Source organism: Epinephelus lanceolatus, chromosome 11, assembly GCF_041903045.1.
Source record: "Epinephelus lanceolatus isolate andai-2023 chromosome 11, ASM4190304v1, whole genome shotgun sequence".
Taxonomy (NCBI): domain Eukaryota; kingdom Metazoa; phylum Chordata; class Actinopteri; order Perciformes; family Serranidae; genus Epinephelus; species Epinephelus lanceolatus.
In genome coordinates, this window is record NC_135744.1 from 40,822,346 (window position 1) to 40,836,845 (window position 14,500).

The 14,500-nt window shown below is 38.7% G+C and overlaps 1 protein-coding gene across 1 annotated transcript in view; it reads right to left on the reverse strand.

The window, feature by feature from the left end:
* Positions 1-1,560: 1,560 nt before the first annotated feature.
* The window catches only part of wwc1 (WW and C2 domain containing 1), a 71,336-nt gene continuing 58,396 nt past the window's right edge, over positions 1,561-14,500 (reverse strand). The window contains exons 20-22 of the mRNA XM_033643733.2: positions 12,882-13,112; positions 12,586-12,704; positions 1,561-9,645 (exon numbers count right to left, since the gene is read on the reverse strand). Coding sequence (XP_033499624.2) covers positions 9,579-9,645; positions 12,586-12,704; positions 12,882-13,112 — 417 coding nt within the window. The 3' untranslated portion in view covers positions 1,561-9,578. The remainder of the gene's footprint in view (positions 9,646-12,585; positions 12,705-12,881; positions 13,113-14,500) is intronic.

Consider the following 14,500-nt stretch of genomic DNA (forward strand, 5'->3'; position numbering starts at 1 on the left):
TTGACTTCACGAGAAAAAAAGTCTGTGCAAAGTTTCAGGTTGGTTGGAAGATTGTTCCATGATTTGATGGCTTTAAAAGAGAAAGCGGATTGAGCAAATGCAGAGCTACGCTTAGGGATGTTACAGTCTCCACTTGAGGCAGATCTTATAGTGTGTTCAGAGCGGAGTTTAACAACGTTTTTCAATGGGGGAGGAGCAGCATTATGAATTATTTTGTACACTAAATTTTCTATCTCAGATTTTCAGGGCTTGTTTGTGGAGTGACCTGATGGGTTTCAAGACAGATGTACTTGCCTGAGACCAACACAACATACAATAATGAATTGAAATAAGTTTTAGAGGCTTCAACTGTTAATGAGTTCCTGATGTGTCTAAAATTTGATAAGTTACATTTCAATGTGTGACTCATTTTTTTGATATGGTTTTTGAATGTGAGAGTGGGATCTAATATCACACCCAGATATCTGAACTCATTAACATTTTTTATCATTTGTCCATTGACATAAATGTTTGGAAAAACCGTATTTCGCTGCTTGTTTGAAAAATACATTGTCACTGTTTTGTCAGTATTAAGGGTGAGACAGGAATACTGAAGCCACTGTGTAACTTTTTCCATTGCCAATGACAACTTAGCTTACACTTTGGTATAGGTACTTTTACTTAAGTAAAGGTTCTAGTAGCTAGAGACAATGTTTAATCACTAATACAATCTACATGTTGTGTTTCTCAACAAATATTAGCTGCTTGTATTGATAAAGAAAACTAAGCCCTGATACAGAGACAGCATTGGTGTCCTCTGCATGCAGCAAAACTCACCTTTATGAGCTATTTTTATATAATAAATCTTAAAGGGGAAGACTGAAATAAAATCTTAAGACATGTATAGAAATGAATAAATTGAAAGACCCTCCCCTGCTCTCCGAAAAACAGTCAGATTAGCTACCCTACCAAAATATTTGTTAAGTCTATACCGTAATACCTTGAACGTATTAAGGTATTACGGTATTTATTTAGAAATCTTACACATTTGATTTTCAATATGTCAAAATTACAGATGCTCCTCTTTCTATTAAACTGATACAGTTTACCAATATGCTCAAACTGATGTGCTGTATTGAGGTAATGTACTGTAGTGCACAGCATGCACCATCAGAGGGCAGTCTCTACTGCTGGAACAGGCAACTGAGCTTAGAAAGATGCCGTCTGCGATAACGTTACAGGACTAGCAAAATAGGGTGAAAAAAGGCTCAAACCCTGTTTGCTAATCTTGAGATGACTTCTTCCAACTACAAAAACAGTTTATTAGCCACGATTTTATCAACACAACATGTCCATTTAGGTGAGATTTCAGAAAGATGAGAAGGTGTAAGAATAAAACAAACCCTAATAAAATTAATTTTGTTCAGGTAGAGCTTGATCCTACATGTATTTAACCTATTAAAATCTCAACTCCAACTATTTATATACAACATTTCATCATTTACAAACAGACCTTATCTTGAAAGAAAAAAAAAAACTAATGGAGAATGTCATTTTTGAAACCCACAAAACACATCGAAATAGAAGAGAAGAACTTTTTTTATTTGTTGTGAAACTACAAAACATATTGTTTGGTTGTTTTTTTGTTTTTTTGTTTTTGTGCTGGTGAAATATTTACAACTCTGGTCGATAGTACAGTGTCTGAGAATAAAATTCACAGCTTTTCGGGACTCTCGCGATAAAAAGAAAAAAAAAAAACAAAACAGGAAAAGCACACCCAAATCACAAAGTGCAATAAATACATGCTGTATGTTTCTCATAGCCGCCTCCATACACATTACCAGGTTCATCACCAGTCGTAATACAAACAGATTCATTAGAAAAAAAAAAACAATGATCAAATAAAGAAAAAATGCACTTAAACTTCAAAAAACAAACAAGAATTATATCACAACCTACATGATGAAAAAAAAATAATTATTTGTGACTAACAGCATTTGTTTATTTCTCTGAATGATTGTGATTTCTCGTAGCAAAAACCTACATTCCTTCATTCAGATCTTACATATAACTGAGTCTGATTTAGAGGTTAAACAACATTCGGTCGATCATGACAAAGTTCAATGGACTTTAAAACAGACAGTACTGTTGCTCAGACTACACAGAGTCCTATTCTTTACAACTACTCGCTCTACAGTGGTGGAAAACAAACAAACAAACTGTTTACATTAGGAAAATTAATGCAAACATTTTTCTACATTTCCAGCTTCTTTCGGATCAGACGATGGCGGCCAGGTTTGGACATTTAAGACAAAGAATTAAAAAAAAACAAAAAAAACAGAAATAAAAATAACAGTTTACATGTTGCGCTCCAAAAGGCACACTCTCTCACATAACTCCAAAGGCTTTCATTCATTTCACAGTGTTCCTGCTACAGTAAAACCCTCAGCCCCGTCAGAGTTCAGAGCTGCATTCACAGTGCAGGAGGAAACCTGATCTGAATACGACTCTTAGATATGTTCATCTTTAACAGAAACTAAACACGACAACTGTGGCCATGTGACCTCGGTCTGAACAGTCGGATAAGAATTCACTTGTTTGCTCCAGTTTGTCGTCACGGCAGTGGAGTGATTCAGAGGAGAGAAAAGTGAGACGTTCAGGTGTATTCGGAAAAAAGACTAAAAAAAATAAATGAACATACAAGGATTCAGACTGGAGAAAAACAACAACAGTTCCTGGTGAGTGCTGGGATCAGTCAAGAGAGTGAGCTGTTCATGATGCCAAATACAGCATCAGCAGCAGCTACAAAATCCTGGTGCGTTACATTTGACAGCACCATCAGGATGCATTATTATCCAAAATGTTGCTACAGAGGAAGAAACTGATTTCAAGCTGACCTTACTGTGTTTAAAAGCTGCTGGACAGGAGCTCAGACAAAGACGCTCTAACCAGAGACGTCTCAACAAGCTACAACACATTTATTTTATTCTATTAGACGATTGTCACTGATCAGCTGATGTCATTAAAAACAGAAGTGGGCCAGAGTTAATGCGAAAGTCTTGGTCAGACGTTATAAAGGCACCATAAATATCGACGGCCACTTTATTAGCCTGTACAGTCCACTGTGTTTCAATACAGCAGCTCAGCTATGAATTCTACCTTTAAATAGTTTATGATATCAGGTTTTGTTAGAAATTCAGTTATACAGTGTTTACTAGCGAGGTCATAGTTTAATGTCGGGTAAAAGTCAATTAAATTGTATTAAAAGGTGTTTAAAATGATTTTTGTCCTTCTAATTTATAGACAAGAGGGGGTCCGATTTATCAGAAACACCACATGTGACTTGACGGCAGATCAGTTGTCCTGGATTGCATTAGATTATTCAGGAGTACCTAATAAATCGGAAGTACAGTTACTCAAAAACTTCCATTTTATGCTACTCCGCCTGCATTTAAAGGAGATATTATGCCTTTTCTTTTATTTCGCATAATAACAGATTTAAGTTTAATATACTGACTTAAAGGGGAACACCACCTAAATTAAGAATTCCAATATGTTATTTCTATGGGCTTGGAAAGTTCATACAATATCTGTGAACATGAGCTGCTCTCTATTAAAGGCAGAAACTAGAGAAGTGAGTCCTAAACTTGTGATGTCATAGGGTAGAAAGTCTGGAGCTGCCCCATAAATAATGAATGGGAGACAGATTATATGGACCCACTAAAGGTTTTTCCTTTTTTATACCAAAAAGAGCTTTATTCTGTTGTAATGTTTTCAGTTCTGAAAAAGAAGGTGTGCCCAGGAAAGTTCCCTGGTGCACCTCGTGTCATCTATAGTATCTTCCTAATTCATATCAGCGGAACAACTCCAGACTTTATACCCTATGGCATCACAAATTTGAGTTCTAGCACTCTAGTGTTTGGATCTGGGAGAGGGTTGATCATGTTTACTGATATTTTTGGACCGTCTTAGAACATAGAAATGGGTGTAGTTCCCCTTTAAGTTCCTGATGTACTGCAAAACAGACATACGGTTCTGTTCATACTACATGGCACGAATGCGCAGTCAGCATGGTTGTAGGTGTGCAGAGAATGCACACAGCAAACATGAGCAGATGACGAAATTTACAGCACTCAAACTACTGACTTTAGGATTTATTTGGACCACTGTTTCCATTTCTGTTTGTGTATTTCTTCGTGAGTATCCGGTGTTACATCTTTGGTATTGATCTTTTGTACGTTGTTCAGTTGAGACATGTGACTGTTCAGACTGATGTCGGCCAGAATCAAACATTTAGTTCCTGCAGTGTGAACGCAGCCTCAGTGTGAACGTCCTCACAGCATTCGATTCAGTTCCCATCAAGTTTTTAGTCTTTGTCTAGGCGACGGGTGAAGAGCTGTAGTGTCGTTTGATTATGTCATTGTGTGATATTCATCATTCTTGTGCAAAACATTCCTATATCTACCTGAACGTGTTGTGACTATCTTTCTTTTTGTACGGATTTAAAACATTTACAGTATTTGATTATCAGAGAACAAGGCTGACTGTGATTTTTTGGGACTTTTTGGAGATCACTGAAGGATCGGAGGGTGATGTGGGAAAACAAAGGAGCAGGAAGTGGAGACAGCTAGCAAGGAAAATAGGCCAAAATCAACTTCCTCTGTTTGTCTTAAACATACACACACTGAAAGCAACACATGAACTACTAAAAAAAAAAAAAAAAAGAAAAAGAAAAAGTTGGAGGTCGACTCTCCACTGGATCTGATCTACAGTTCAAGCATTTCATGAGCTGCTGTTTATCTACAAACAGTGAGTCAGAGAAACATCTGGAATGACAGCAGCAGAGAGGTTTTCGTCAGCTACATTCGTGTTCACACCAGGAATGGAGACATGATGATATGAAGGGTTTGTGTCATGTGGTGGACACTTTTATCCAAAGCACCTAACGTACCCAAAGTACATGTTCAGCATGGTGACCCAGCAAGAAGGAAACTGACGATGACAGCGCAGGCGCCACAGAGACGAGCAGTTCATGACCTCAGTATATCTGTCAGATTTTATAAGGCTGGGCGAGACACTATGTTGAATATGACTTAATAAAATAACAAATATAACAGGTGTGGGTCCACTTTAAGACTGTAAACTTTTCAATTACATCCCCCCAAAGAGGAAATGTTGGAGAAACATTAGAGTTTGCCACTTTTATACAAGTAAATATCAATTTTACTTTTCATTTCTTTTTCAGCTGCTCTGTTATGTTGTGTTTCTTTTTTGCTACTTTGCCTTGATACCTCAACCAAGGACAGTTTGTTTGTCTGTTGCCAAAAAACTGCTGGTTTGATTTTCATGAAACTTGGTGGAAGGTTGTAGCACGGGCCAAGGAACAATCCATTCAAATTTTTAGAACGGATCTGAAGCAAGGGGTGGCTGAACTAATTATTTTTCGCTTTTGTTAACATTGTGAAATAGAGCATTTAGCCTTTGCGGAGGTCTGCGCTCTCTGAGTGCCCCTTCTAGTTTTTCCTTCATTTTGTTTCCTTGTTGGATGTCAGACTGTTCCTCTTGATTTAGAGCCACAAAACTGAAACTGACTCGACTTGTTTCCAATCTGTGATGTCCAAAATGTGTCATTATTTCGTGTTCCCTCTTCCATCTACCTGCCTACTTCCACTTCAATTACGCTAAAAAAACACCAAGCAGTGGCTCACCACAATAATTACATTTTACAACCGGGAGGCGTGTTCATGTGTTCATGTGTTCATGTGTTCATGTGTTTCAGGCAGGAAGAAATATTTTGTAACATGGGTCAACATGTCCCAGGAGTGATCTGACTCAGTGCACTGATTGTCTGCATGTATTCTCTGGCTGCAACTAACTGCTAGAAGTTAAAATATCCCCAACTTTTAATTTTTGCCGCACTTTGCTGCAGACACTGCATGGCAGCTCACCACAGTGCTTCACCACTGCTTGGTAAGTTTTCAGCATTAGCCATTTACTACATTTCCCAGAGTGCTTTTTAACAACTTGTTGCATTCCTTTTTTTTAATCTATTTATATTATATATCTCTCTTGTGATGAGTTAGTTTTGTAAACTGCCTACACAGCACCCTCTGCAGTTAAATTAGTCTTTGTACTGTTGTCACTACACTGTGTGTGAAAGAAACATAATAAGAAACTGGTCATAACAATGAGGTAGTAGGCAAAGAAATAAGAAAGCTTGTCCAGTTCTTATTGAAAACTAAACCTGTCTTGTTGCTGCAATGCATTCTGGTCTATTTTCTGCTCCTGCAGGTGTTTAAATCGGCCTCTGTGAATCTCCTCTGATGGATTTCTCTCTGTATGATTGGTGACAGTCGTATAAAACAGCGACTGAAGAGAAATGTCTCCCGTCTGACACTATAACCAAAGGTCATTATCAAGATCAAATCTGTTTAATCTCAACATGATGTCATGTCTTCTACATGTGTCCAGTAATGATCAGGAGGATTCAAACGATTACAGCGTCTAGAAACACGAGATATATCCGCTGAGGAGTTTTTGCTGTGACGCAGATTAAATGTTGAGAAAAGCACCAAGGACAAGTTATACAGGAGCTGCTCAACATCCAGGTACAAACACAAAGAGTCAGTAAACAAGAGATGTGCCAGAGTCAAGGTCTGCTGCTGATTTGTAAGTTGGGTTGCCCTGGAAACAGAGTCAGACGTCAGTAAGCCTTCACTGAGCTGAATAGAAATCACGCCGCAGGAGCACAAACGGTTAACACTGTCGTGTCAGAGGTGTAGAATAAGAGTCACCCTGCACATACAGATAAAGTGGGATCTTTTTCTGCACTCTGACAAAAATATGAAAACACATTTTCTCCTCTGATTTTAAGCAAGGTTACTAAGCAAGGGCTCACATTTAACAGCATGAGGGGATTTTAATGTTTGATCGATGAAATGGCAAGTCGGGTCATCTTCAATTATCTAAAAAGATATTGATAAAAATATATGTTTGAGTCCTAAAGTATTTATTCATTCATGCTGCTTGGAGGGACTTTAAGAGAGTTTAAATTCCTGAAGGGCACTGATTCTCTAAATCCACTTATTTCAGAACATTTTTTAACCTTTTTGCACGCCCGGGACACCCGCACTTCGTAGAACTCTTAATATGCTATATGCTAAACATAGCTATGAAGGTTACATGTATATAAACATGCAGTATTGATTGATTAAACTTTAGACTTGCCAGTCACTGTGGTGATTTTGCAGTGTACCAGCACAGTACACAACCTTAATAATGCATCTCTCAAACTTCAAAACAGTCTGACAATTAAAGAAATCCTTAAAAGCATTACGTTCACCTTATTACAAGGGCCTATTGATCAAATATAGCACATGGGTCTTTAGATAACGACAACATTTTATCTCAGTGAATATATTTCTTTCCACAAGTTGTTGCAGGACAGTATATAAACTGTAATAAATATTGATATTACACTGTCTCACAGACGTGACCGCACTCGCATATTGGAGAAATAATCACCTCTGTTTTGGCACAAATGGTACGCAAATACCCATGTGCTCCACGCACCAGCACAGACAGTGAGCAGCTGTTCAGCTCTGCGTCTCACATCTGGGATGAGAAGAGAAACAAACTCAGCTGCAACGAGGCAGAGATGCTTAAATTTAGTAGTTATAGGTAGTGTACGTATAGGTAGTTATATAGCAGGCTAAAAAGGCTTGAAATTAGATTATATTAAAGGATGTTTCATTAATTTGTATGACTGAATTTGTGCTCATTTAATGAATGAAGGGTTGAATGACTTTCTTATAATAAGGGTTCCTTTTTTTCCCCTGGCAAAAAAGGGGGGATAAATAACAACAAAACAAACAACATCAGTATTGGTATCGGCATCAGCTAGTGGCCTAACTGTAATTTTAAACATGGATAATGGCCCATATTTTATCATCGGTGCACCCCTACTTTATGTGGCACGTTAGCAGAGAGTTGACTATTACAGATCCAGCATGATCATTCATTTGTCTTTAGTTGCTAAATGCTTCACTGTGATCTCCAACTTATCGCTAACTGCAGCTGTCTGCTGACAAGTTAGTGCACAGTAGGCTTTTTGAACTTTTTTTGCAGCAAAAACATTCTCGTGTTAGCCTGAAACAATGGAATGAATCAATACAGTAAAGTTGTGGCCCGTAACACCAAAACAATCAGCTAAACGATGCTACAAAGCTCAAGCAGAGGAGGACTGAGGAGTCAGGTGATAAATATCTGTGGGATCGTCCGTCAAAACACCTCTTTCACATTATACAGTCATTTCTTATCTATTATTAATAGAAAAATATTGATTAGTGCACCTTTAAAGACTTGATAAGAAGAAACAAAGGTGAGTGTTGCTGGGGCACCACGCTGACATGGATCAATATACACATTCAGCTGCAGAACAGATATGTATCTAAAACATCCAGTTACAGAGTGGGAACAGAGGGAAGGGAAGTCTGACATTAAAACTCCTTTTAGTTCACAGTCATCAAAAATACATTTGATCTTCACTTCCTGTGTGTGTGTTACGACAATCTTTGTGTGCTTCAACAATCAACAATCATTCCAGCGCATCCGAGGCAAAGGTTTTTGGATTTAATTCTTTTAATTTTCCAAAAACCCACATCAAGTTTCTTTTTTTTTTCTTTTTTTTTTTTTAAACTTTTACCTCAAGTTTATTTAAAGTGCAGACTATCCGATTAACTACCTGAGTGTTAGTGAGAGTTAGTGCTGTTTCTACACTTTTCTGAATGTGTGTGTCACTGGTGAGAGACAATCATTTTTTCTTACTTTCAACCTAGAATGAGAAGAATCTTTTCTCTTCGATCATCAGATCCAGTTTCATTCAGTAAATGTTTGAAAAGCAAAGACAAACTCCAGTTTTCCTCTCATGTTGTTGTATCGTGTGCCATGTTAGTGAAAGATGCCGATGATGCTTATTTACAACCATCTGTGCTGTAACGTTGTACACATAAGACAAGCTTCAGGTGTGCTCATGTTTGTCTGCGTATAAAGTTTTTAAAATGCTCTAAAAAAAAAAAAAAAAACACACCACTTGAAGATCAATATTAAATATCTCTTCAGTTTGATATTTGTTTTATCATCAGCTTTAGTTGCTTACTTTGCTTTAGTACCGTTGTTTGATATTATTTTGTGCTATTAATATACATATATATTTATTTGTTTGTCCAACTGTGTCATTTTAGTACAAAATCCTTTGTATGCACATGTGCAGCTGTGTGACTTTGTGCTGGAATGATTTTAAACACCTAAGAGCCTATAAACAGCCGGTTAGTAACAGAAACACAACGCCATAAACAGAGTGGAAAAGATAATAAAAAAAAGAAGCAGTGCTATCACTAATTTACAAACAAAGACTATCCACATTAGAAATGCTGAGCTCTTTAAAAATGTGTTTCTTCACGGTTTTGAGTGTTTTTTCTCGACTAAACATATTATTACTGTTAAATTCTTCATAACACCGCCAAATGTTTGCTTCATGTGTGTGGGGACAGCAGGTTAAGACTCGAAGGGGAGGAGGGGGAATACTTTGAAATGCTTCTCTACACGTCGTCAGCCGGCAGGTCGGGGATGCTGGTCTTTGCTCGTGTGAAGAATGCCATCTTCTCTCTGAAATCAAACAGGAAACAGTCAGAGCAAAACACAATGAGATCTGCAAGGCCAAAGCCAACATGTGGAGTTTGGTGTCAAAGCGTTTGTAACAAATCAGTGATGTCAAACTTCCTGACTTGTTATGGTTAGTTAGATAAAACGTTCACTCTTACTACTACACATTTGTTCTTCTTTATTTAATGAATATTCTGTTCAGTCTGTTTCTCTGTATTGTAATTATGCTACATGTATTTCTGCCTGCTCTGCATATATGACATGCACTACATGTCTGCCCACCCTGGAAGAGGAATCCCTGCTCTGTTGTTTTGTGGAATCTAAACTTATTTGTATTCTTTTTTACAGACTGTAAAGACCCCTGAAATAAACTTGTGATATTGGGCTGTATAAATGAAACTGATTTCACTTTCTTTCCATTGCTTTCACACTGTTTTTCAGCTCTGAAGATGTTTATGGTCTCGCTATTATACTTACTAAAGCTATTTTTCTCTGCTTACTGTGATGAACACAATCCCAATGTAGGGATGCACGTTGATATTGGCACACCATCAGTATCAACAGATAAAGTCTTTAAAAAAATAAATATCTGCATTGGCCTGAAATTAATATTTCTGCTGCTATGACCTGCCGATAAGATGGTGTTTTCAAGGAATACTATGGTGAATTGTCTTTACTGTTTGTAAACACTCTCGCCAGTGAGAGTGAGACTAAAAGCCAACCCCAGATACTCGTTTGGCATTTTGCCCTGCTATACACCAGGGGCCTGTATCACGAAGCAGGATTAATGTCTTAGCGAGGTAACTTCAGGGTTAACCCTGGGTTTTCGGTCTCACGAAGCCGGTTCAGTTTTTATTGGGGTAGATCACCATGGTAACTTACTCTGAACGGCTATCCTGCTCCGGAGCAGGGTAAGTTCAGGGTTGAATCTGATCCTATAAAAAGCGCCACCCACTGGCCAATCAGCTGTTGACTCCGCTGACAGAAATGCAGCCCAGTCATGACGGGAAGTTTAATTCATTTGATTGATTTTGATTTGAAAGTTTATTTTGAACATTAAAAAAGAAAAGAAAGCAACAACAACAGACAATGAAAAGATTGTTCAAAAAGGAGTGGAAAGAAGTTGAACTTTCATCCCACCCCTTCATAAGAAAGAAACTGATAATTTGCAGACACTTAATAGCACCATTAATTAGTGCCAACATTTTGTTTTGTTGGAGGAAATGATCCCTGTTAAAGATAATGGGCCTAATTGACAGCTTTGCTGCTGGAAATGTGGAAAGTAGCCTATCATGTCTACACTTCATGGTGTTTGAGGGATTTTCCTTTTGGTTTTTTAAACAGGGAGACTAGGTATATTTTTGAACCAGTGATGAGTAATTTAACCTGCACATCATTTTATTTGCTACCTTGTTTTGCCTTGATTTTTCCCTCTCTCCTCCTCTATTTCTTCTTTCCTGACCCATTGATGTTTGACAGGGGAATTTCTTTGATAAGCTTTTAGTGGCTTCTAACCTCTCCGGCACTTTTATTTTTTTAATCTTGTAAATTTTATACTGTTTGTTTTTAACATTATGTGCAAATAATCTAAACTAAAACTAAACATTATTCATCCCGTTATGCGTTGCCACGCATGTTTCCTCCTCCTGCAGCTGCCACGGTGTTGGCCTTTTCTGTAATGCTGATTTTCTCCTCCTCATATTTTAGTAGAATTAATCTCTGATCCTCACGAGAAATACTTTTTTTTCCCCTCACATACGGCACTCTGTGAGGACGCTCAGTGACGCTGCGCTTCTCTCATGATTGTGATTGGTCCATTGCATGCACGTTCACGGCTCTTGATAAAGCAACCCTGGGTTGAGTTACCGAGTTGGTATCAAGCGTCATGATACTGATTATCCTGATTGCCACTGTTAGGGTTAGTCAACCCAGGATAGGTTTGGGTAACCCAGGAAAGGTTGATCTGGCTTTGTGATACAGGCCCCAGGTCGCTACCCTTTTATAAAGCCCTGACCTCATCTGAGTGCTGTGGGGGTACACGTCCACAAAAACCTACAGACTGTGTCTGCCTACAAACACAGAGGGCTGTGTCTCTGCAGAAACATACACCACCACATACTGAAAGTGGGTCATAAGTGATGATTGAGAGGGGTTACATTGTGTTTTAGGAGAATCCTGCATAATATATATTTAATTAAGGGACTTCAAAAAATATAAATATTAGTACAAAAAGGTCATATTTGCCCTGGTTGTGATTATTGTCAGGACTGTCTCAGGGAGAGCTTCATCCAAGCCTGTTAGAGGGGGGTGTAATTGTCAGTTTTGCTTAACAAATGTTATATAAAAACAAATAAGGCATATTTTACATGAAACCTAAGTTGAAGTAGTTTGCAAAGTAAACATGTGCAGACATCAACATCTGCATTTGGCCAACATGAGCTGGCATGTGGGCAAAAAAACCAAAACAATATCATGCATCCCTGCAATGTACATAATAAATATGTGATATGAAAAGGTGTGGGATCCATTTTTGTACCTCTTGATATACTATCATGATTCTTTGCCCACTATAAAGATCTCTATGTTATATGTTGTATGTCACCGTACATATGGGGTTAATGAGGACTTAAAACAAACCTCTAAAATGACAAAGGAATATTTTAACTATCAGGAATAAGGAGACGCCAACACCTACACAGTTAATCAATTCCATCATCTGCCTCTTTCTGTCTGACCTTTAAAAAGTCATTATTCCTAAAGCAGACGAGGAAGTCGACTTTTTGGCTGTGAAATGTTTTTATTTTGCTGTCTATTGTTTATTGAATATTTTTTTAACAAATACTCTGTGCTGAATACAAACATCTAGACACATACAACTGAGTCTGGTATTTCAGAACTCTGTCCAGCTCTGACTGAGACTGACTGGTCAGTTTTTTCACCCACCTGAAGGTCTGGACCTCGGGGACCTCTTTGCGGCTCTGGCCCCTGATCTTGTGGACATCCTTGGCTGCTGCCCTCATCATCTTCTCCACCCGCTTCTCCTGTAGCTGCTCCTCATGAGTCTGAACAGGACCAAGAGCACAGTTCAGGGGAGAATCACAAATACTACACTGCTCTACATTATTTAAATGTAAAAGAAAAGTGCCCCTCTACAGGATTAAAGCTCGTGATAAGAACACTTCAGCACACCTGGTTACGTTGGTGAACGGATCTGAACTTATTCTTGGATGGTCACTTACCTGTTTCTCGGCCTGCTTGAGGAGAAGGCGGAAGCGTTCATCTTCTTGGACCCAGGTTGGCAGCTCTCTCTGGCCCTGCTGCCTCGCCTTCTCCAGCTGCGTCTTCAGCTCCCGTAGCACCCGCAGCTCCTGCGCCAGCCGGGCCTGCCGCGTCCGAGACACCTGCAGGTCCAACTCCAGGTCCAGGGACGTCCGCAGGAGGCCGTCCAGTCCTTTAACCTGCACAGGAGGCTGAGGGGAGGACAGAGAGGAATATGGTTAATCATTGTCATCATCGGTTAATCTGTTAATTGTTTTCTTGGTTCATCATTTGGTCGAAAATGCCCCTACAACTCCAGCATCACTTTGGTCATTAATCAAGGCTGCAACAGCAAAATAACTTTTAAAATCAATCCCTGCTGCAGCCTGTGAGAGATGAGAAAACACTCCTCCTTCCTAATATCATTACTTACAACAGATGCCAAATATTGTGCAAGCAATGCAGCTCCATCCATAACAGTCCTGTATATTTGAACACACTAACTTATAAGAGAGCAATGGCTGGAAGCCCAAATCTGGTACCTGAAGCCAGCAATGTATTTTATGTCTGCAAAAGTCTCAAAAGCCACCTGAGTGTACAGTAACACCTTGCATTATTTGCTAATACCATTACCAACATGTGGTTTGTGTTTGTGGATTTCCCTCTGCTGTGCAGCCTCAGGAGGGACACTGAGATTCTTGCTGCCTGCCTATAAATTAATAGAAGCTGGCAAATGTCAGAGCTGCATTAAACATTCAGACGGTTATTAAATATTAAAAGTTACTTCACTGGGAGTAGTCGGTGGGCTTTAAGACACAAAAAATGCAAATGGGCTCTGTGTCTCGGAGGAGGCAGCAGTTGTGGTGTGTGGTTGGCAAACCTGCAAGTTTGACTTCACTAAAACTGTCGAGAAGTGGAGAGGCAGGAAGATGACAGCAGAGATAGAGCAGATAATAGAAGGAGAAAAGCCAAATCACGGAAACTGTAACACAGTGTAGCTGCTGGAGTGAGGCATGCTGAGATACACTGCTGAGGTCCTGAACTACAGGGCTTCAACGCTAAGACTCTTTTTCGTCTTTGACTCAAAAAGCCACAAATTTGGTCATTTAAGTTCAAGTTTCAAGTTCCAGTTTATGTCTGTAATTCTATCTAAAAAATATACAGCTGAAATTACACATTATTTGTCTCAGGACAAGAGTATAAAACAAAAAAGCATCAGATAAAACATAAAAGCATATAAAGTGTACGTGTGAATAAATAAACTGAGTGCGAGAAAAAAATCCCCTTCAAAGACACAAATGCAAGTGCTCACACAAAATGATCACAGGCAGCCACTTATTATTTTACTGTCTAATTTTCTCAAAGGTTTTTGTTCTGTGTGACTGTATTAAAAGAACTACAACACAAGGTTAACATTGTTCCGCTCTAGTGGCTCAATAAGAACCATTTTCTGATGAAATGAAACTGCAGGCTCATTAAAAACCCTGACTGCAGCTGCTAACATGTTTAAAAACTGGATGACTTTATTTTACTTTTTAATGAATATCTCCCAGCAGAAAAGAGGGCGTCAGATACAAAGATGAATTTTATGGGGCAACAA